Below are 24,005 nucleotides of genomic sequence, written 5' to 3' on the forward strand. Positions count from 1 at the left end.
ACATTAAATATGGAGGTAAGAATTCAAAACTGTACTGAGGTTTCACCGCAACATTTGGCAACTGAAGAGCACCAGGTTTAAATGAAGCCTACACATGCCTTTAACAGGGATATACAGTCTAAACATGCCCAGAGCATTACCTGTTATGACTGCATAGACTGCCTGATACAACTCGATAATTGTTTTCCTACAGGTTGCTGTAGCTCAACTAACTTCTATGCGACACTAGCTGCATAACAACATTCTGATACAGGCATCATTAGATGGTACAAACTATAAACACGCAATGCAAGAAGACAAACTAAGTTAGCAAGTGAAGAGATCAGGTACAAATATCTTACGGGCATGGGAGCCCCACCAAAATGCTGCATCAAGCTGCCAAGAAAAAATGCAGGTCCTTTGCACCATAATCTCACAATTTTAATCATGGTCATCACATGTCACACTACTTAATACTTCAAAACCCAGACAACCAGTAATTAACAGGAAACGAGAGCTGCTGTTAACCTTGCTTACCAGTTAGGGCAGCTTCAAATAACTAGGTGTACAGGACCCGGAGAGTTCACATTACCTAATTCACTACATCATATGTGATTATGAACTGGTGGTCAAACCAGTTTATAAGGTTCAGTGTAATATATAAAAAAAAGAAAGGAGCAAACTAGGAATTATCCATAAGGGTTCATCTGATTATGTCCTAAATATGATAAGTCTTTCCCCCTTTCTCCTATCAATCTTCAAAACGTTTCTATATCATCTACCTCATAAGTCTTGATGAATCCAAACCATTTTACCGACAAACTTTACATAAATAAGTTCAACTATTCAATTCTATACATCAAAAAATAAATTTTTCTCATCCTATCATAAATGAACTCAAATCATTAAGAAAGGGTGAATCTAGAACTAGAAACCCAAAGCTGAACTAGCAATTGGATTACTCTTGCCAGTTACCTAGAAAAGCATGCTAAGAACTAACAAGCTTCCGATGCATCCAAGAAATATAATAACCGATGAAGAACCCACACCATGAAGAATCAAGAAGGACATGAACAGCAATATCAACACAACAAAAGAGCAAAAATTTACCATAATATCTGCGGTGGGAAACCAGTCTGCATGTCATATTCGCAGGCATCATTTGGTGAATAAAGATATCTCTGTCTGCTCAAGAAAACAGAAGAGGAAGATAAAACACATGGAAGCTCAGTTTCTGATAAATAAATAAGCATCAAAGGTTAATATGGCTGATACCTTTGAACGGGTTCAGGGTTTCTCACTACTTCTTTGGCTACTCCCAACAGTTTTGCCTTCTAGGGCTTTAAGAAGATGAATGGACTGATGGAAGAGCCATCGGTGCTGGGTAGTTCTATATACACCCCCCCTATTGCTCAGGACACCCCCCAAAAACCAAAAAAAAAATACCCAAACTAACCTTTAGTGTAATTACCATATTGCCCTTGAAATTTTCTCATACACCCTCCTTCCTCCTCTTCCGTTTCGTTTTGAAAAGAAAAAAAAAACACCCCTCAAACCCCCCTTAAACCCCTCCTCCCCCGTTCCCCCTTCTCCCTCTCGTCGCCGGCATTCTCCCGATCTCCGACCACCTCGCCGGCTTCTCCCGGAACCACCTCGCCGGCTTCTCCCGAAATTTTTTTTTTTCACGGTTCGTGCTCCGTTCAGCACTGGACCGCCGAACAAAAGGCTTCTGTTCGGCTGAACAGTGCCGGACAGAAGCCTTCTGTTCGGCAACCCTCAACCGAACAGATCTGTTCGGCTGCACAGTGCCGAACAGAAGGCTTCTGTCCGGCACTGTTCAGCCGAACAGAAGCCTTTTGTTCGGCGGTCCAGTGCCGAACGGAGCACGAACCGTGAAAAAAAAAAATTTTGGGAGAAGCCGGCGAGGTGGTTCCGGGAGAAGCCGGCTAGGTGGTCGGAGATCGGGAGAATGCCGGCGACGAGAGGGAGAAGGGGGAACGGGGGGGTTTTGGGCGTTGGCGAGGTGTTTTGGAGGGGAAGAGCGGGGTGGGGGGGGGGGGTTTGGGGGGTGTAGAGAGCAATTTAGGTGAGGGAGTGGGGAGGGTGGGGGGTAATTTAGGAATTTTTAATTTTTTAGGGGTGTCCTTAGCAAATGGGGGGGTGTAGAGAGTATTTAATTTTTTTTTAATTTTTGGGGGGTGTCCTGAGCAATAGGGGGGGGGGGGGGGGGTATATAGAACCACCCATCGGTGCTATATGTAATAACATTGGAATGACGAAAATACCCTTATAAGATATAAATTCTCAACGGTCGTCTTCTTTGCCTCGCTTCGCCGAAGGAGGGAGACAGATTTCATACCAATGGACATCCTGATTCCCTACCAATTTCGACCGTCCGGGTCAATCCCAATCCAGAAAACCCTCCCGTCTCTCTCAGTTAGACCTCAACACCTCCAGTTACATGTCAAAACCAAGCACGATCAGACAAGATTCGCACTCCGAGCCGCCAAGACCCAACAGCCCAATCTTTCCGATGCCCATAAGAATCCCCCAGCGGAAGACGACGACGACGGTATCCCGGCCGACGACGTCAGGATGCTGGCGAAGTTCAAGTCCCGGCACAACTACATCCGCGTCCTCGAAGTCTCCCGGCGCGCCGACCACCCGCTAGCGGGCTCCCGCCTCCTCCTCCTCGACAACCCCGGCAACATCCACAGCATCTCCTTCCTCTTCAAGTGCCTCACGTCCACCTATTTCGACGTCTTCGCCACCCTCCCTCCGATTCTCCCTCCCGGCCCCATCGCCATCCTCGGCTTCGGTGCCGGCTCCGCCGCCCGGCTCATCCTCCATCTATACCCGGACGCCGAAATCCATGGATACGAGCTCGACCCGTCGGTGATCGCCGTCGCAAGAAAATTCTTCAGCCTGGCAAAATTAGAGAAGCAGAACCAAGACAGGCTCTTCATCTATGTGGACAACGCGCTCAACGCCGACTACGAGGGCGGCTTCGCGGGGATCTTGGTGGATCTCTTCTCGAAGGGGAGCGTGATCCCGGAGCTCCAGGATTCGAGAACTTGGAAGGAATTGAGGAAAAGATTGAGGAAAGGAGGGCGGATAATGGTGAACTGCGGGGGGAGCTGTGTGGAGGCGGAGGACCCGAAGAGAGACGGGAAGTCGGTGAAGGAGGAGACGCTTCGGGCGATGAGCCGGATATTTGCCGACCAAGTGTTTGTTTTAAATCTTGGGCATAGGAAGGAGGATAGCTCCGTGGCTTTAACCGGACCGCTGCCCGATCTGGAGGCCTGGAAGGAGGCGCTGCCGGCCGCCTTGAGGTGTTATGTTGAGATGTGGTCTCCTTCCACGCTCCACTGTTAGGACTTTGGGAATCAGGTCCGACTGGATTTGCTTTGGTTTTTCAGAATAAAATGACACGGTTCAAATGTGCCATGCTTTTTATTAGACTTGTTGGGCTGCACCTGTACTTGCGTCTTCATGCTCGGCCCCGATGAAACTAGATTCATCATCACCACAGAATATTTCACATATCAATCCTCTTTACCCATCATCAAAATTTATAGAAGCTAACTGAAATGAAGCTGCCATTGGTTCAACTTCTCTGCTCGCATTGTTTCCATTAAAATGCAACGAACGGGGGTATGAGCAGCCATCTCGCTACTCTCTCCCTTTTAATGTCTATGTGCAGCTGTGTCCTTTTACCGACCAGTAAATTTCAATCAAGAGGGTATTTGAGAATTTCACCGTGCTGCATCATCTACCATCACGTCCGCGCTTTCCAAGTTAGCCTGGCTGGCGACGAAGGACAGAAACCCCTTCGCTGCATCCTTCTACCTCTAATTCGCAGGCAAATGGAGCACAGAGAGGCTTGTGGGGTTTGCATACGGTGAGACGCAATTCACATGTACCCCATGCTCGCATGGAGAGTCCAATGCGGCGACGTGAGTTCCGGCGGTGCTACTGCTCGGTGTACGACAAGATGAACTACTGCTCCTGGGCATGCCAGGTGCTCGACCGAAAGCTCTCCCACGACCGATGTTTTTATCTTGCATGGAAGTTTGGGTGGCGGTGCCGAGTGTGCTTGCCTTCTCAGGATTATGGTGGCGGCAGAAAGGTTTGGGTCGCAGGAGATTCGGATCATGGTGAAGACAAAACGAATATAGAGCTTTTATAAAATACAAAATACTAGGTTAGGAGACTAATGCTCTGTTTGGAGATACCGTTGGCCGTAAAATTTTTAAATTTTTTAAAAATAGATAATTTTAAAAAAATATTTATTGTTTGATAACTATATTTTTAAATTACTCTCAACCTTTATAACGTGGTTAGTAACCAAAATAAAAAAAAATAACTTTTGGGATCCTCAAAAAAAAAAAAAAAGACAATGAAGAATATTGCATAATATTATATTGTAAATATAATATAATATAATACAATTATATAGTATAATATTATTATAACCTAATGTAAAATAAATTAATAATATAATATTTTGGATTATAATATGATCTAATATATTATCTTGTTATATTATTAATATAACAATATAATTTGTGATTATAATAATATGTTATATTATACTTATAATATAATTATAAGAATATATCATATTATAATTATGTATTATTATAATAATATAATATATTGTGCTATTGTAATAATATAATATAATTTTATTATTGTGATATTATATTATATCTATAGTATAATAATATGATATAATGCAATATAAGATGTAAATATGAGATTTATTTGTGAGTATTGTAGTCACCAAAATCTAAACTACTTTTCGATATTGAACAGAAAGTATTTTTGGAGAGAAGCTCCAATATAAAGCTTTTTCTAAGTAAATTTTTTTAATTTTCTAACAAAACCAAAATAGCTTTCAGATGAATTTACAGCAACTAACGTGTTGAAATTTTTACCAAACTAGCATTTGGTTGTCATGGTAGATCGGGTCTTTCTATTAAATTTTCAAAGGACGAGAAACTCTTTTGTTTTGGCAACTGTGATGGAGGACAAGCGAAAGTGGAACTAATGGCAGCCCCTTTTCTATAAGACATGAGTTTGATACGGTTTCTTCCGTGGGGAATTTTGAAAGAAGCGTGTTGCGATGGGCCAGGCATCAAATTCATGGGTTTTAAAGCAGGAAATGGAAACTCAACTGTCATTATTATAGAATATATCTCTGTTAGGTCATAACATGGGAAATGAGAAAGTAAGTAAAGTAGGAAGGGAGGCGCGTACAGGAGATGCATGCGTGCGACAATTAATATTCAATTCTTTCATCGGCTACCGGATTCCATCCAAATTGACTTCCTCGTATTAGTGAGAGGTGGTTAATTTGGAAGCTAAACGGGTGGGGGAATAAGTCTCGGATGGATGATGTGGGTCCCGCCTGCAACAGGGTGGAAATTTTAGTTGTAGAACGATGTATGTCTAATGCGGTGCGCGTGAGGCATCGGATTTGTTTTTGGTGCATGGTTGATGCTCTTCGGTCGAATGCTTTGAAAAAAAAATTTGGGCCAAGCATGCAACATTTTCCATGCTTTTACCAATCAATTGCTTCCATGAGTGCATTTCTCCATGCATGCATGCTCAATTAATTTCTCTTGATTTTAAATACTAAGGTAGCCTCGAACGAGCTTTTTCTTTTTCTTTTTTTTTTTATGAGATCTTAAACGAGCTTTCTCCATGGACAAATGAGCTTGAAGCAGTGTCCGAGGGTCTGCAAACGGGGGAAGTCCAATTTCCACGAACAAAGAATGCATGGAGTAAATAAAGATCCTGCTAGAAACGAATGATCAGTCATATTGGATATGCTCTTCTTTAATTTTCTATCAACGTTCGATAATTCTGTTAGGTGTCGATAATATATTTAATCTGTGACTTGTAGGAGTGAAAAATCTAGCACGAGTGAGATATATTATATCATATCCTAGCACTTGAGGTTTAGGATCATGTAGAGGGCGGTTCAAGATTTTTCTAAAAAATTGCAGGTGGATTGTTATTGGAGGCATGCAGCTTGGAGGCTTATGAAGCAATCTAGGTGGGCCTGGCCGGTGCCAAAGGTAGGCAAGGGGGGCCGTTTATTCCGACTTCAATTCGTAATTCCTTTGGCAGCTCTCATTTAAACCTGGGGGCGAATTATTTTATCTGGTATAAAGTGGTGGAAAAGGCTACGCGCTCATCTCCAATGGGAGCTCCCCTTCCGGGGTTTATTATATCTGGGATATGAAGGTTATTCTCAAACTGTATGCCACAAGTCCTACTTTTTGGAAAGTGAAGCCTCCCATCTAATCCTTATACTCTAGATCCAGTCAAATCATATCAACAGATGCCTCTTTCCACAGGCGAAGCTCCATTTAAGTCCCTACTCCTCTCCTTGATTAATAAAATATAGGGGTCCGGTGAGCCCAAAGCATCTAATAGTGCCTCTTCCACCCCCGCTGCTTTGAAAGCATGCACTTTTTATATTTTATCAGAGGCATGACAAAAATGTTTGCGTGAAAGCCCTAGATAGTTTACAATACTTGCCTAAGTTTAGACTCACTAGATTCTTCCAAATCATCCAAAGCCATTTTATTCCTTCTCTCTTCACTTTAAATTATATATATGTATGGCCTTGCTAGCGTACGATTGATAGATGCGGTTCCAATTGGATCGCCCATGGATCTGAATCCGTTAATTACTCGCAAGATGTTCGATATACATTATACATTCTTGCTGGATCCTCGGTTTATCGAATTCGATTCAGCCGATTTTTTAGTAAGAATTTAGATAGGATCACATGAGTTTTGAGATCCATAATTTTGGGTTAGATTTTATTGAATTATCGACCATCTTTGCTATCTTAAGTACTCTTATCCAACTGACCAACTGTTTGTTTGGAGGCAATGAGTGTTGCGAGCGACCCCCTTTGCTTCATGCGGCCTGAGTAACTTTTCGATCTACAGTACAGCCAGCATTTACTTAGGTTCTAAGGCCCCATGGGCTTACTATAAGGGAGATGCAGTTGTTCTCGCTGTTCAATAGTTTCTTTTTTTGAAGCAAGCACTCTGTGGAGAAGTACTATAGAAGTTGGATATGACCTTTCTTACTTTTTAACCCAATCAAGGAGATCAAACTTACCCAACCCTTCCATTCAAACCACAGACAGAAGATGGCTTCTGGCTCTGAGCGTCCAAATGGTTGGCTGATTAGATGGAAATGACCCTCTATTGCAATAATCCAGAAAGGACATCATCAAATGTTGGAAAGGTTGGTCCCATGCTTCCTCATTCAGCATTTGGAGTCCGGTTGATAGCGATCGGACGTCGCTAGCTAGGAATGCCAACCCTATGCTTCCAATTAGCATGTGTGTGGGCCAATGCCGAGAAAATATAGGGTCATTCTAAGTACTAGGATTGTAAGGACTTGGGTGGAGGAAAATTGTACCAAGAATGTCTTAAACCTCATCGAAATCTTGGTCTTTGTTTTTGGTAAAGGGGGTTCATGGTCCTAGAAAGGTAGGAAGAGTCTAAGAATGCATGATTGAGATTTCCCTTTTTCCATGAGCTATGTGTGAATGGAGGTCATGAACAAAAGAGCCATGGGGACAAGTGGAACCTCCCATATATTTCTACCCCGAATGGATTATCTGAAGTACTACCATTGCATATTTTTCCCCTGCTGTCTTAACTCAAAATTAACGTGCGAGTTCGTTACCATAACAAACAAGTTTTGTCCAACTATTTGAGGTCCATTAAGATCTACAGCCTTTGTCAATGCCAGGTGCCCTATATTCCTTCTTATGACCTTTGTCTATATTAGCATTGGCTTGTAACGAGTCGAGAGACCTTCCAATCTCAATATGGTATGCATTATCTATCCTATCAAATTAAGTAGAAAACGAAATTATACTAGCAAGACCACCCTAGGCAGCACATACATTTCCATGCAATGCGAACTCACTTGTTGCCTAGGAGGTGATGCTGATATCATTGTATCAAGGGCTTGGTCATCACCAAAGTTGGTTGGGCCATTTGTAATTCCTTGATAGCTAACGATCATAGTGTCACAAAAAAAAAGGAAACAAATGAAAAAATGATCGACCTGAATTGGAAACTTATTTCAAGTTTTCAGTAACAGATGGAATTTTCCACAATTATTTCACTAGTTTTACCGCAACGGAATGGAACTCTCTCTCTCTCTCTCAGCTATGATTTATATTTTCACACCATACACTTTGTTTATTATATTGTTCCTTGGCAGGCAGCTTTTGTAATCTATTGCACCCTGTAGAGGAGGCATCATATAAATCAGTAGTTATTCTAGTTTAGAAATTTTAAGGCTATCCAGACATAATATATCTAATCAAATAATCAAGTGCAGTTTATTATTTAACACAAGAAATTATTTCCTTTCCTTAATGAAAAAACGGAAAAAATAAACATGAAAGATTATACTTTTTCAATAGTCGTGTCGATTCAAATAATTTTCGATTACCAATGATGAAATCTCGGTTTCTTTCCTATTCTTTTCTCTTGTCCCTTTTTCCTTTCAAGAGAACAGTGGAGCTCTCCGTAAGTGACTCCAGTCTAATGCAAAAAATTTCCGTCCACCTGAGTTAATAATACACAAATACATATTTAATATATATGTAAGGATACATGTTAATTAGTATGATGCTCGTTTGCACATCATCATCATTCTTTTTAGATCGGAGAGCAATTAATATATGGTGACAATCACCTATACCATCGATTGGATATGTGAAAAAGCCTACTCACTTTGGAGGGTAGGGTGTTGTATTAGGTTCCTTATGGTTAGGAATCAGAATATCTTAGACTAGTGGAAAGAATGATGCTTGCACCCACCTTCTATACAGGCCTCCACACAATTTAGCCTAGAAGTTCCTCTTTTTTCTTTCTTTTTCTTTTCCTTGGTAGAATTTAGAAGTACCTTTGATGTGAAAGAATGTTTTAAAATAGGTCATGAGCTCTTACCAACAATAAAAAGGAAAGAAAAGAAATAACTGATGAGCAAGGTCTTTCAATCTTTCTCAAGAAACTACACGGCGATCTTCTTTTCTTTTTCGTTTTTTTTTTTTTTTTTGTTGGGGTTTGGTGGGCAGGGTCATAAATAAATTAATTAAGGGCTGGTGAAGAAGGTGATCTATGATTTTTTATACCAATTTTGCTCCATCTCTAATCACTTGGTCAACTCATTTGTTTATATATAGGATATAAGAGTCTCTTTGATGCATCATGATTTATTCTACATTCAATGCTCCTTCAAAAGTAAATTCTGGCAGGCGTGCAAAGCACATATATCCTAAAGCTTTAAAGTGGAGGAATGTAGATAACAAATCCCAATAGAGGATATGAGTTGATATCTAACCAGTTATTCCAACAAAAAGTCGCATAGAGTATGACTCAGTACTGATAGAGATGAAGGTACAGGCTTTGACCATCTACTCATTTTCCAATATGGCAATCTTTAGTGATCCTAAAATTATCTGGAGCATGTTCCAGTTGAATATAATTCCAAAGGTAATAAGTTCATGGACAGTTGAAACTAGAGACTAAAACCTGTAATCTTTCCTATACAGCAATCTTAATTAATCTGCCTCAGACTATCCAAACCATATATATTCTGAATGCCAAAAAAAAAAATAAAAAAAAAATACTGGTGGCCATGCCCATTTCTGGCACTTGTATATAGAAGAGAACCACAATTGAGGTGTATATCAATCATGTTTTCTCTCGATAAGATATAAACTTCATTTTATCTATGATCCTAAAAATTTGATCATATTTGATTCAATTTTTAAGATTCAAATAATGTATTTTGACATATATGAAGGTTATCTTTTAATGTGATTCCAATTCTTGCCTAACCCTTTTGTTAACGAGTCCAAAGGATTCTTTCAGCTAATGCATAAAGGAAATAGAAATGGTTAAGTTCAAGAAATTGCACTCAGCTACAGGTCACCATGTGCACGATCATGGATGCACACTATTCCACAACTCAATATAGATAAGGCAATACTAGTGTGCATCATCATATGTATGGAATGATGGCATTTTAGATTCAGGGCACCTACTTCTTTTGATCAAGGCAAATTATATATCTTATTTCTCTTCCCTTCTTCAGGTAGCTGACAACATAATTCAGTAATGCCTAACATCTAAATTAGTGGTCGAATATCTATTAATTGGGAGAAGATGGTGATATCTGCCTGTCACATGCCCCTTAGGTGGCAATTTTTGGTTGATTTCAACTTGTAATTTTCTATACACACACACACACATGTGTATACATATACATACATACATATACATATACATATATACATATATATGTATGTGTGTGTGTGTATATATATTGATCATGATTTATCTAACCAGAATATTCCCCAAGGTTACTGAATCATACATAATAGCAGGCTCTTGCTATGATCAAAACAGTGAATTATTTGTTGCATTGTGAACTAATCTTTTACATGTTTAGGACCATATAGTCAGCATATCAGTTGGTAGGTCACATCCATATTTTTGGTTTTCAATGATTAAACAAAAAATGAAAGCTCTTACTTTGCTCTGGTATGCAACCAAATTACAGTTCGGGTTGAAGGCAAGGATCCACTCCAAGGTTCAAGGTCCAAATCATAGATCATCACAACCTGAAATGTCATGTTCTCTCTTCAATTTTATTCTTGGGCATGTGGCAACCTATTGTAAAATCCTTGCAATTTCATTTGCAGCAAATATTTCTCTGTGCTGGAAACGTTTTGTGGAAATAAAGATTTTTCTACTGATATAGTGACATGAAACAAGGTGTCAAAATTCCTCATAGTATCCATAAAAAATTCCTACAGTGCTCCTCTCTGCAACCATCTTAACACATGAGCAGTTCCACATGTATGATGAGCTTTAGTCTTCCCTCTGATGTATTCAGATGCAATGCGTGCATGATATGTGGATGCACGGCATGTGCACAAGTAGTACTTTAATGAAAGACGTGCATAGTGACTTCAAGAACAATGACTGCTCGCATTATAGGCCATAGGCATGGATTTATGTGATAATATAATACAGCTGTTTGGAATAGTGTAGTGAGGATCATGATGCTAAACTCCTGTAGTGTCATTTCCAATAAAGTTGTGAGATTCATGTGATCTTATCTTATAGACATCAGTGAATCGTGATATGCTCGGATCACAAATAGTTCATGATCTAATGGTGGTTATCATGGTGAATGCATCATTAATGATTTTGTGGAAAGTAACTCAAGAAAACAATTTGTAAATATCGGGGGCCACCCTACGTCAAATGGCCCACTGCCAACTTTTTAAATGCTATTACATCACCAACAAACTACTGGATGGGTCACACCCCTCGCTTCCATCAAAAAAGAAACTTAAGAAAATGATTGTTAACACTAGCCAAACCAACGGAAGGATCCACTTACAGATAAAGGGCGTGTGAGAATTGTTCGCATTCTCACTTTCGTACTTTGAAAGTTGTGCTCACAATTGTGTAAGCATAGTAATTTTCTTTTAATCATAGGTAACTTAATATGATAAAAGTAGGCTTATATTTCAACTACACTACGCCTATTTGGCAAGGAGAGCTGCTATATTTATAGTTTGCATCTGTTCTCATTAAATAGAGTTCGTCGATGGGACACTAAACATGATTGCAGTGTGGGCCACCGTATGAATTAAAATACAACTACGGATGGGTTTGATCCTATAAGAACAATAAATCTCTCATAAATGGGCCATATGGACGGCTAGAACAATAAATTTTGTGCTACCATATGATTGCAAATGATTCCGCAGTTATCTTAAACAATTTAACATCTGGAATATCCTTCTGCAGTGCTGATATATATGTATATATAGGTAATTTTTGTGTAATTAAACATATTTTTCGACCATAATAACATTATTAAACACGACGGCAAAATTATTCTGTAAGAAATTACTCTACACTAGGTATATTCATTTAGCTTTCTCTCAAAAGGAATATTCAATTAGCTAAGTACCTATCATAAGAGAACAACAGCGGCTCTATTAGCAAGCGATATTTTCTTATCTTTCCTTTTCTTTTTGTTAAAATACTGATGGTAAAACAAAAACTTAAACACCGCTTTGTTTATTTGCACATGATTTAATTTTCTAACGTTTTGCTTCAGTTATAGTTCCATTTTAAAATTGGTGATACAATGTAATTTGACCCTATACCTTTGTAAGATTCAATATTGTAGTTAGAACACTGAAACAGTTTTACAGAAACCATCTTAGGAATAGTTCGGATTTAACTCACTCTTGATCAAGAAGTTCTCAGGGGTGCAGTGTCACAGTCACCCTTTTGAGTGTACCTGTTATTCATTGTAATTGTCTTCATTTATTTAGTCCTCTATTTTTGCCCCTTCCATATGCTTCTGCTCACACTAAATGCGCTTTGCTCTCCCTCTGCCTCTCCTCCCCTTTGCTGCAGTGTCTACAGCCTTCCTCCCCAGATAAGGGTTCTCTTGTCTCTCTCCACCACCACTCCGACCCCTCCTTCTCTCAGCGCTCACTGCTCACCTAATAGAGAGAGAGGGGGGGGGAAAATTCAGAAGCCTCCATCATTTCCATTTGTTACTACAGCTTCTTGGATTTGGAAGAACTGCTGCTGCTGTTTAGAGAGAGAGGGAGAGAGAGATCAGGCACCCGGGCAAGGGAAAAAGGTACTGACCTTTCACTCTTGCCAATACCCACCTCAGATCGCAGAGAAAGGTAACATAACACCTTCTCTTCCCTTTATTTTATAGTCATATACAGATCGATTTCTCTAGGGCTAGAGAGAGAGAGAGAGAGAGAGAGAGAGAGAGAGAGAGAGCGGATCTGCAGGTCTTGCTTTATTATGGGGTTTGGGTTGGCATGGTTTTTTTTTCCCGCTTTTTAAACAACCATTTGAGTACCATCTATAATGGGAAGCTTCGGTTTACCTTCATAGGGGAGAATATGGTGGATTTTTTAGTAAATTTAGTACAATCATGGGAGGAACTACTGCAGTGTTCTGACCCATTCTAAGATGCCCATGATAGCTCATAGCTGGTCTAACTCATGGTGCAACAAAATCTCATGAAATCAATTAAAGTTTCATGCTTCTAAATCCAAGAAATCAACTTGGCAACCAGAGTACCTTTCTATCCCATCTATTTCTAACCACGAATTTATCAGCTAGCGTCGTGATCCCTAAACCCTAAGCTGGAAAACGTATGCGTTATAGAAGCTGTTAAACTAGTCTCCATATGATCTTCACTCGAGAAAGAAAATATATATATATATATATATATATAAAACGTCTCCATATGATCTCGGTAAAAACGAAATATAGTATTGTTTTCTTGGCCTTTTATTGGTGCAGTGGGACATGGCATCGTCGAGTTCTTCTTCTTCCAACTCCCCCTGCGCCGCCTGCAAATTCTTGCGGAGGAAGTGCATGCCAGGCTGCATCTTCGCACCCTACTTCCCCCCGGAAGAGCCACAGAAATTTGCCAACGTCCACAAGATCTTCGGGGCCAGCAACGTCACGAAGCTCCTCAACGAGCTCCTCCCCCACCAGCGGGAGGACGCCGTGAACTCGCTCGCCTACGAGGCGGAGGCCCGGGTGAAGGACCCAGTGTATGGCTGTGTCGGGGCCATCTCGGTCCTTCAGCGACAGGTCCAGAGGCTCCAGAAGGAACTGGACGCCGCCAATGCCGACCTCCTCCGCTATGCTTGCAGCGAGATTCCCACAGGGCTGCCTGTACCGCCGTCATTGGTGTCGCCGATGGGGACATATCAGAGAATTGAGTACGGGAGGAGGGTTGGCAATGGAGGGAATTCCTTCTACCAGGCTTCCGGGATGCCGGCGCCTTACCCTCCTCCATGGACTACCAGCAATCTTACGGGCGATGGCAGCAATCCTTCAGGAGAGATGGATCGAAGAGAAGGAGGGGAGAGCAGCATGTGAAAACTTCCAAAGAATTGGTAACTATGTCTATATTGCTGAGTAGCTAGGATTTAATCTCTATTCGATGGTGCTAATATAGCTGTGTCTTGAAGCATGATATGGTCCGTGTGCTGTATTTTGTTGGCGAACTGTATCTATCATGGGTACAATGTGTTCCATTGAATCATCTTTTCGCGAGTCCATTCAAGCTTCTAGCATGAGCTTAATGGACAGGAGATTTGGAAATTTAGGTGAAGCAAGCTTTGTAATGAAGATCGAGAGCTATATATATCTTTTGGTTGTGTCTCAGTTCAGAATTAAGGGACCATGTTCAGGCTTATACTCTGCTAGCAATGCCATTTTTCTTAGGAGAATCTATAGTTTTGCTTATTCTAATTAAGAAGAGTAGAGGTCTTATTCTTATTCATTGTTCTGCTCACTTTTTAGTGTATCGTATTCGTTCTTTCTCTATCCCCCCCTCCCCCCGCCACACCCCCCTCCCCTCCTTTTTTCCTTTGCTTTCCTTTAGTGACATTCGATCGTTTGCAGAACCGTTACTCCATCATTGGGCGAAGAACTTATAACTAAACAACCCAACATGATTTTGGTTTCAGCATGGAACAAACAGTCTTCTATCATAGTAAAGAGGCTTTTCTTCTCAAACAAATATTTCGTAGACTTCATTGGTATAAGCTGCATTTATTTGAAGAAGTTTGAAGAAAGCAATCCAAAGAGGGAAAGGAGCTTTTAGATAATATTTTTGAAACTCTATTATGAATGACATTAATCGTTGGCATGCTGATAACAATTATTTTTGGTTTTAGGTTATTAATCTTTTTGTTGATTATAGTTAGTATAAACTATGGCCCTTATCTTATTGTGAAGTAGCTCTCCATGCTTTACGTTAATTCCATATAATAGCTTCTTAGCTTGTGCCGAATAGCTTCCACGTTATGATCAAGTTAGTATATGCCTTTCTCATAAATCTCACTGTTTTTTGAACTAATATATAATATGTAATAGCTTTGGAATGAAGAATTTGTCTCTGACATTATCTAAATTAAAATTGTTAGTTGACTGAATTCCTTCTTCCACTGACCTTGTTGTCTACGTGTTGGAATTTTCTTTTTTTTCCCTTTTTTTTTTTTTGAGGAAATACATGCACGAAAATTTCATCTTCACCTCTAGATGTATACAATAATACTGAGACCCCACCCCCCAACCCCGGCAGCCACATCCTTGTCCCTTCTCTTCCACATATATTCCTCTGACTGTTACCCCCGTCCCTCCCTCCCTCCTCTAAAATCATGGCCCGTCTTTCTATAGTGCCTTTTCGCCCAAAAAAAAAAAGAATTCTTACTTTTTTAGGTATATGCAAAACAAATTCCTTCTTTATGAGATTCATGCTTGAAGACTTTGACAAGAAATTTGGCTTGATTTCTGTTATGCTTGGGTGGTAAAATATAGGTCAAGAGTCTCTTGTCAGGATAGATCTCCGCCAGCAACCATTAATGGAATCCATGGACCTCGTCAGTGCTTCCTAACCTTCCACGGGGATTTTCTATTATTTTTGTGTCGTGTATGTGTGTAGTATCACTTGTTACTTTATTGACCGCCGAAGGTTGATGATTGATTGGACAGATAGCCAATAGCTTTGTTGACCACAAAAAGGAAGAAAACCATCTTGTGGCAATTAACAAATTGGTTCAACCCGGCAGCTATCGAGTCCTGTTGATTGCATCCACTGCATCAGTCCTCATTTTCTTGTCATCAGTCGTGGAGTGTGTATATTTTGGGTTAGGGAGGGAGGCTGGAGAGAAAAAGATTATTTTTAATTTTCACATTTATAAAACATCGATCCTCACTAGCCATCATCGTCACCATCGTCGTCGTCATCATCTTCATCCTGATTACCATTGACATCATCGCCGTATTTGTCTCATTATTATGTTGAGCATGTATACGCATATACAAATATGCTAAGAAATATCTTGAAGGTACCACCACGAGGCTTAATTATGATCCTTTAGAATCTTGGGCGATTAAGCATCAAAGGGGCATGCGGCTTCCTCGTCTTCGCAGTTCAAATGCAGTTATTGTGTTTGGCGAAGGACTATCCGGTTGCCATTGGCACAGTTTTGTTAATCTTCTTCTTTTTCTTAATAAAGAAGGTGATTTTCGGCAACATGGTTAATTATGAGGCAGGTTTTGACAGGTCAAAGGGACTCAAGCCATTCATGGCTTAATATACTATGATACATGGCAAATTCTGATGAGAAGTTGATTTATATGATAAGAGAATCTTATTATATATGTACCAAAAAAAAAAAAATAGAATCTCATTCAGATTCTTTCGCTGACCTATAAAAATTTCACACGTAACCTAGTTGTAGGAATTTCTTCCTACAATGCCGGTTATAGAGGATCCACTGCCTCATTATATAGCGAGCTGCATTATATAGGATCCACACACTCAGCTCACAGGTAGGAATTTCCTGCAACTAGGGCTGTGGAGGAATTTCCACGTCGGGTGGAAAAAGTAGTTTTTCTTTTGAGAAATAAGTAAAGTGCTGCATATATGTTTAAAGATTTTTTTTATAAAAAAAAATGTATGGAAGAATCTTCTGCTTTCCATATCTAGTGCTAAAGTTTTGTCACTTATATTATGGGAAACTTTTCTTTGCAGGAAGGCATTTTAGCTCGCAGACCGGAAAATCTGCATCTTCAAACTATAGAGTCAGAATCCAAGTATGATCTCTGTCTGTTATATAATCTAGGACTGACATGTCCTTTTCATGAAGGGCAAAACCATGCGTAGGACTATGTGCCCCTTTCTTGGTTTTCCTAGCTTATGCACTCTCTTCTGTATCAAAATCTCTCGTGACCACATCTTAGGAAGAAGTTGATTGATCATTATAGAAGACATGGCACGTTTCCTTACCTTAACTAGTATGTGTGTGTGTGTATAATATGTATAATATATATATATATATATATATATATATATATATATATATATATATATATATATATATATATATATATATAAACCCTAATTGAAATTTTAAAGCCAACTATGTTATCACCCTGCGCAATGGCAAGCCAGTGTCCCACTATCACATATGGCCCTTCGGACAATCTTATTGACTTTAAAAATTGAAATATTTTTTGGATGGAAAGACTGGGTATAGCCTAATCACTTTCATTAAGTAAATGAAAGAGAAATCAAGATCTTATAAGAGAATATAAGATAATAACAGTTCCTCAAGAATATAAGATTATATTTATTTTTTTTGAAAATATAGTACAGGAGAGATGCCATATTTTGAATTCGAAACCTCTGCACAAAGACGTGCCAACCAGAGAACAAGCAATAGGGTAGTAGCTGCGTCACTTGTGTGATAAAGGAGTGCCCAGAAAATGTAATGGCTTCGTCATCTTAGCCTGGACTTTAGCGTCATTTTTATCACCTAACACCTATTTAATAAGGTATGCATTTGTGGGGGAGTTGCGTCCGACCATATACAATGTTTATAAGTGCATAGTTTGTACGGACGGGGCTGTTAGATTTGACGCGTCGATGAACATGCACGCCCATTATTTTCTCTCCGCGTCTTAAAAATTTTCCGGTATGAATGTGCGTGCGGAGGGGAAAAGGGAGGGAGAGGGGGTTGCTTTTGGTTTTTTGTCACAGGCTGCGTGCGAGGAAGCGAGGTGGAGGGTCATGTCAATCTCGACGCCATTTCCTCGGCAGGGCGGGGACTGCCGACCTCGACCCCACCACCGCGCGCTCTCCTGGCTCCTTCCTCGAGATCGTTGAAATATCGGCCGGCCCATCCTTACCGCCTAAAAAGACGTAGTTTTAGGAGAAAGCTGAAACGAGATTTGTTTTGTGCCTGGTTCTGGCCACCACCAGCGAGAGAACGAGCATTTAGATCCCTGCTCTTCTCTCTCTCTCTCTCTTCCTCCTGAATAGTCACTGGCCAGTCCACTGTTCTCTCGTAGTAGAAATCATGCAACCAGCTTTCCACTTTTAAACTAAGATTAAAGCGCCAGTCTCCGGCTAACATTCAGTTTGGAATGAAAGATTTGGAGAAACGAGAAGAGATATAAAAGAGACAGACACACACACACACACACACAGAGGGAGAGGTAGATTAATCCTTTCCTTGGACGAGGAGAAAGAGAGCAGAGACATGGAATCGCTCGTTGGAACAGTGAAGTGATGAGAGAAGCGAAGGAAAATGGAGAGAAGATAAGGATTTCTCTGTAAGCCTTCCTCTTGAATATCTCCAAAATGTAAAACAGGTGGGAGAGAATTGTCATTCTTCTCTGCTCTCTCTTTCCTAAAATTCCTTACGATCGAAGGCTTGAATCTAGAACCTCGAGTAAACAAAGACCACAGTTGCAGCGGATGAGCTTTTTCCCAATTTGAGTCTATTAGGAAACCTAGACTTTTGGATTCTGAAGTCCCTCTATATATGACTTTATCTGCCAAGACAAGATTCGCACGTTTGGTAAGTCTAATAGGCTAATTAAGATCGGATTCTCGCATCAGGGCCCATTGTTAACGGGCTTTGGTCATTAGGATTATTAGCCAAGAGCCTCGATATTGAGCATATTTGATGCTAAGAGAATGTGAACATCCACTCTAGCTAGAGAGAAAGAATCGGCGAGAGGACGCATGCGTCTAAATAAGTAAGAGATGCAGTGACTGGCTACAATAAAAGAGCAATTCATGTGCAAGCATTTACGCACATTACTATATCCAGGCTTCTTATGCAGAATGGTAGATTCTATGTCTCCACATCCTATTTTAGATTTAAATATCTGGAATATGAATATCTACAATATAGTTTTGTCTGCATGATATATCTTACGATACATAGTGTCAAAGGGCGAGGAGAGGAAATAAAATTTATGAAAAGCCACAAGAATTGAGAGAAGTCCATTATTCCAGCATATGGAGTCTTCTTTTCCTTTGACAAAAGCGCCATATGGATAGTTTTGGGATATCGGAAGTTCTCATTTTGAAAAAAAGAAAAGTAAACCATTTGAAAATACAAGGACGATGAGATTGATGACCTTCCTTCCTCTATATTCTCTCAAGCTTAAATCGACATAAGGTTAATTAGGTGTTTTACTAGTGCATCTAGCTTCGCTAAATATTTACACATATAAAATTGTCATACTCGCATATGCCACTATTTCGTGCATGCCAGGTTCTACTAAATGACATCATCTGGTTATAGATGTAATTAGACCTTTATTTGATTCGACTCTCGTCCTACATTTAGTCAGTCATTTATAAATCATATTTTATTTTTAAACTTTGCACCAAGTTAGGTACGATGAGATTAATTTATTTAAACAATTAGACATGTTTCGGACACACTTATGCAGAAAACAGAGATTAAGCATAAAAAAAAATCATCAAAAATCGAGGACCAGATATAAATTAAATTTTCAGTGACCCGGTTTCGGAATAAAATAGGATAAACATGAATAATGCAAATTTTGCATTTAGAATAAGTAATTGTTCTTAATCTACGTGCAAACATAAAGCAGAACCATCGTACTAATTGGACGGGTGCAGGAGCCCGGAATATCCCGAGCCCGATATTGAAATTGTGATTTGGTATTCCTCCCACGAACGAGACATGATGAATGCCTAATGCATGATATCGCGTTTTCAAACTCGATCCGAACCTATCACGACGTCAGTAGCTCCAAGGGGCTTGGTAGAGCTGCTTTCTTGAATCGAGCCCGCTCTATAGATCCATGTGGAAAAGCGGTAGGTAGCTTTTTCTTGTTTTAAAAAAAAAAGTCCATGTTAATCGGCGGGAGTGATGCGTGAACAGTGTCGCAGTCGGCGGGGACGAGAAGGAGGGGAAAAAAGGACGAGGGAGCAGCGGGCGTACTCCTTAAAAGTATTCCCATGCAGAGGAGAGCTGGGGGGCCCACTCTACAAAACATTCATCATGCAGACGCACTGTTCTCTATTCCCCCGTACACAGCAGCAGTGGTCGTATTGTATGTGCCGGGGAGTGAAAATAGCAAGACGGTAAAAACTGTCTTGTCCGATTGGATTGGATCGGATCGTATCGTGTCTCTGCTCTCCTCTCTCCTCTGATTTCATCGCTTGTTTCGGTTTCCGAGCTTTTACATCTTCATTCTTAATACGGAAAAGCCCCAAGGGTCTTTTTCTTTTTTTTTGCAATAACGCTCGCTAGTTATTCCATTAGCGGCCATCAGTGTGGCCTTGATATATCATGTTAGGATTCAGCGATAATGATTGAAATAATTGTTGTAAGCTAAATCCTTGGTGATGGGTACCAAGGTAGGCTGCATGCACATGGACCAATATTTATCAAGGGCCCGCAATCTCAGAAAGTGGCCCAAATAATATAAAGTTAGGCCTGCGCGTCACCCTACCGACCGACATTCCTCGCCGACGTGTGGGCGTTCGTCCGAATGCCATCCAATCCATCCCGTGTATCTCAAGGCACATGATGACGGATGACAGCTCCTAGTTCGAACAATGGAACAATGTAATGAGCATTAGAGGTACACATCATCTCGAGTCGGATAAGTTATAACTCTTTGCCCAACCAAGCCATACAGCCTTGCCTTTTCCAATAAATTAAGCACAAAGCACCAAATCCAAAGCCGTGCATCTTTCAAATCCCGCATGTCATCGACCCACCAGCCTCCGACGGCCTTTCACGTGACGTGTTGCTCAAGTACGAGGGGAGCTTGTGCGGTGTGACGATTGCATGGAATCTGTTTTAAGGACAGATCCGACTATAGCGTATCTAATGGGATCCTCCCCTTGGTTTTCACGACAAAAGGCGATCCTACATACGGAAGATGTATTTATTTTGAGAATAAAAATGAAGGAAGGATCATCCATTCGAGTTGAACTGAAAAACGCTATCAGCATTTGTCTAAAGTGAGATGCCACCAAGTTTCCTTAGGAAATTAATCACTCCATTCAGAACTTAATCTAAAATTCTTGCTGAAAGACATGCAGTTCCTGGATTACAATGAATGTGATAAGGCAAAGCCGTCCCCAGCATTCAACCACAAAATGAATTCCTTAGTTCCTTAATTTCTTCTAGATAATCATCTTAACATGAACGGGCTATTCTCCAAAATTCCGGACATTTTTTTTTCCCTTGCTTCTCACTCGAAGAATTCTTCCTATGTCGTTAGTTCCTTCTCACTCGAAAAATCCCTAGCGGGATGCCTCCTCACCCTCTCCGGCATCTCCCTCATCGCCACCGTCATCGGTCTGGTCATCGTGACGCCGCTCTTCATGATCTTCAACCCCATTCTAATGCCGACGACGTTGGTGATGGGGCTAGCGGTGGCGGGATTTTCAACAACAGAGTTCTTCGGGCATAGATTGCGAGACACGTGATAGGACGATACTCTCGGAGCTTGCTGACGGCAGAGGAGAGGAAGGGCGCGGAGCACGTGAAGCAGCAGCCGACAGGGTCTATGCCAATGAAGGCTAAGCGGATGGAGACAACGTGGCAGTTAAGTCTCTTTCGGAAATCTGGACCATTATCTGATTTCTATTTCAAAGTCATAAAAATAGTGCTACCATACTAACACGTAAACATGATTGATGTACTATGTACTTGTGGATGCATTTAGAATAATAAAATAATTGTGATAAGCAAGGATATTATAGCTTCATAAGGAAAAAAAAACCTTCATTGCTGCATCAAGTGGCCCAAGTGACGAAAATTATGAATGCCTATGATCCCATGAAACAAGAACTCGCAAAAGCATAATGCCCCTGGAATGTTCAAAATATAAGATGAACACCCATATGTCATTCAATTTGTAATAGTTGTTACTTAAAGCCATGAGTAGATTACATATATGCCGGCTGGAGTATATATTATACTAAATTTCAAAATCATACATATGTCGATTAGCTTGAGTTTGAGCTAAGATTCAATTATAAGCATGTAATTGTTATATCTTATATTAAATATATTTTTTGTAACAAATTTAGATATATTTATTTTATATTTTTGTTAAATATAAATGTTATATTATATTAAATAAATTATGAATGTTAGATATATTTATTTCAAATATTATATAAATTTTTTATAATGTTTATAATGTTTATATAACAAATCAAAAATTATTATTTTATAGCATGCAATTGTTTATCTGCATTGTCACAACTGATTTAATCATTACACTGTTTTTATCTTATTAATGTTAACATAGAATATGAGAAATATTTAAATTCCATCATTAATATTAGTGCCCACTTGGATAGCCTGCAATCGATTAATAAATTATTTTAATTAATATATTGATTTAACTAATTTAGTGTCCATTTTGAGAGGGGTTTCGAAGAATGCGCATCCCCTCCTCCATCCCTCTCTTCTTCGACTCCCCAAACCCTAACTCCTTACCCCCCTTTCTCACACATACAAAAAAACTCTTATTGGCTATGATGGTGGAAGAGTTTGTCTAGGATTGGCTCTAGCCACTATAAAAAAGTGATCTTTTTCGGCATTTTTTTTACATTCTTTACCGATGCTTATAAGCTTCGGTAAAGATCCGTTCGACGTTACACAAAGTGTCGCCGAAGCATCGGCGATACCTGAATGGAAAATTTTTTTTCCATTCATCAAGAGGGGCTGCAAGGGTGGATGGAGAGGTGAGGGGGAGATAAAACTTACGAGATGGATGGGGGCTTTGAAACTCACGAACTCGGCCTCCATCTGCCTGCATCCATGGCCGCTCATCTCATCGGACCATAGCCCGCCCGCCGCCACCACCGTATCCTCAGCTCGGAGAGGTAGAACACCTTTCTCAATGGCACAGGGTCATCCTCGAAGCTTGGAGGGGGAGGGGGATCCGAAGCTCGGTGGGGGGTTTGGGGTAGCCAAGTTGGACCGGGGAGGAAGGAGGGGGGGGGGGGATGGGGTGGGCTAGGATGATGGCGGCTGGGTGAAAGGGTTAAAGTTTGTTCTCTGCATGCGAGAGAGAGAGAGAGAGAGAAAAAGGCAAGGGGATCGGGGAGAAAAAAGGCTGGGGGTTGGCTTTATTGCCTTTTTTTTTTTTCTTCGACACACTTTAAAGCGTCGTCTAATTTGAATTTCACCCGACGCTATAAAAAAGCATCGACCAATTTCAGCACCGCTTCAAAATTTGCCGACGCTTTTTTATAGTGTCGGCGGAAAAGAGTCGGAAAAAGTCTATTTTGTTGCAACGAGCAAATCTTTGCCTTGATCCAATGGTAGGCTTCCGTCGATGGGATCTCTGATGAATCTCTACATCTCAGGTGGATCTCACATCCTAGGTCTAAGACATCTCTAGCCCTCGCTTGAACTATTATTTGGTATTATAAATAAAATATATTTGATTTGTTGATCTGATTTGGATGATTTGCTAAAGATCATTTTTAGGAATTTGACTTGAATTATTGACACCCATAATCAGTTCAATTAGGTAAACTTGTTTATGGTTATGTTTTGTTGACAATGATAATCATCTCCCGTAAAAATAAGGATTGAAAAAGGAATGAGCATTCTAAGTATTATTTGATATTATAGCAGAGCCTCCTTGTATCATACTAGTTGCTTAATCGTATTTTTTTGTGAATATTACTGATCATCACCAGAGAATATTTCAAGAGAAAGAACATGACACTTCGGATTTTGCAAGGATTTGCGATTCTGGTCATTGTTTTTTCTAGTGAACATAGCTGTATATTTTATTCCAAACTCACAAGTCATATTGTAGTTCAAAAATTACCCTAATACTTCATCTCGACATGTTAATTATCCATGTGGCATGATCCATTTTGAATATGACACATACCGGGATTGTTTAATACAAGTTTTACCAACCATGAACTCTTTGCAACTTGAACATGTTTAGTTTGCATTCGTCTCAAGCACCAAGCTTCTACATGTTGTCCTCTAGTTTTATATTTGGGGATGGCGCATCTTGTTACTTGTGTTTATATTAGTTGATTATTTTTTCTTGCTTATTAGATGCATC

The 24,005-nt window shown here is 40.1% G+C and overlaps 2 protein-coding genes and 1 long non-coding RNA gene across 6 annotated transcripts; 2 read left to right on the forward strand and 1 right to left on the reverse strand.

Moving 5' to 3' along the window:
- Positions 1 to 125: 125 nt before the first annotated feature.
- On the reverse strand, positions 126 to 1,367 carry LOC148699953 (uncharacterized). Its single transcript, XR_015973432.2, has 3 exons — positions 1,255 to 1,367; positions 1,090 to 1,164; positions 126 to 244 (listed from the first exon to the last, which is right to left on the reverse strand). It is a non-coding gene; the product is annotated as an uncharacterized LOC148699953 (long non-coding RNA).
- Positions 1,368 to 2,290: 923 nt separating this feature from the next.
- LOC103711562 (S-adenosyl-L-methionine-dependent methyltransferases superfamily protein) lies at positions 2,291 to 3,590 on the forward strand. The gene is given in 2 exon segments (XM_008797759.5): positions 2,291 to 2,507; positions 2,510 to 3,590. Coding segments are annotated over 2 exon segments (912 nt in total). The 5' UTR covers positions 2,291 to 2,440; the 3' UTR covers positions 3,355 to 3,590.
- Positions 3,591 to 12,389: 8,799 nt separating this feature from the next.
- On the forward strand, positions 12,390 to 16,904 carry LOB (Lateral organ boundaries (LOB) domain family protein). 4 transcript variants are annotated; one of them, XM_089927591.1, is made up of 3 exons: positions 12,390 to 12,714; positions 13,398 to 14,002; positions 16,651 to 16,785. In XM_089927591.1, exons 1-2 carry the CDS (start codon positions 12,421 to 12,423, stop codon positions 13,983 to 13,985), a joined length of 882 nt encoding a protein of 293 aa, XP_089783717.1. In that variant the 5' UTR covers positions 12,390 to 12,420; the 3' UTR covers positions 13,986 to 14,002; positions 16,651 to 16,785. The 4 variants fall into 4 exon arrangements, with proteins under 4 accessions (XP_089783717.1, XP_038990349.2, XP_017699393.3 ...); XM_017843904.5 differs by having other exon boundaries at positions 12,449 to 12,763; positions 16,651 to 16,904; XM_039134421.3 differs by lacking the exon at positions 16,651 to 16,785 and having other exon boundaries at positions 12,391 to 12,714; positions 13,398 to 14,304.
- Positions 16,905 to 24,005: the final 7,101 nt, after the last annotated feature.

The sequence above is a fragment of the Phoenix dactylifera genome, chromosome 15 (assembly GCF_051530095.1).
Source record: "Phoenix dactylifera cultivar Ajwa chromosome 15, Ajwa_hap1_PhDact_Kaust_v1.1, whole genome shotgun sequence".
NCBI classification, from domain to species: domain Eukaryota; kingdom Viridiplantae; phylum Streptophyta; class Magnoliopsida; order Arecales; family Arecaceae; genus Phoenix; species Phoenix dactylifera.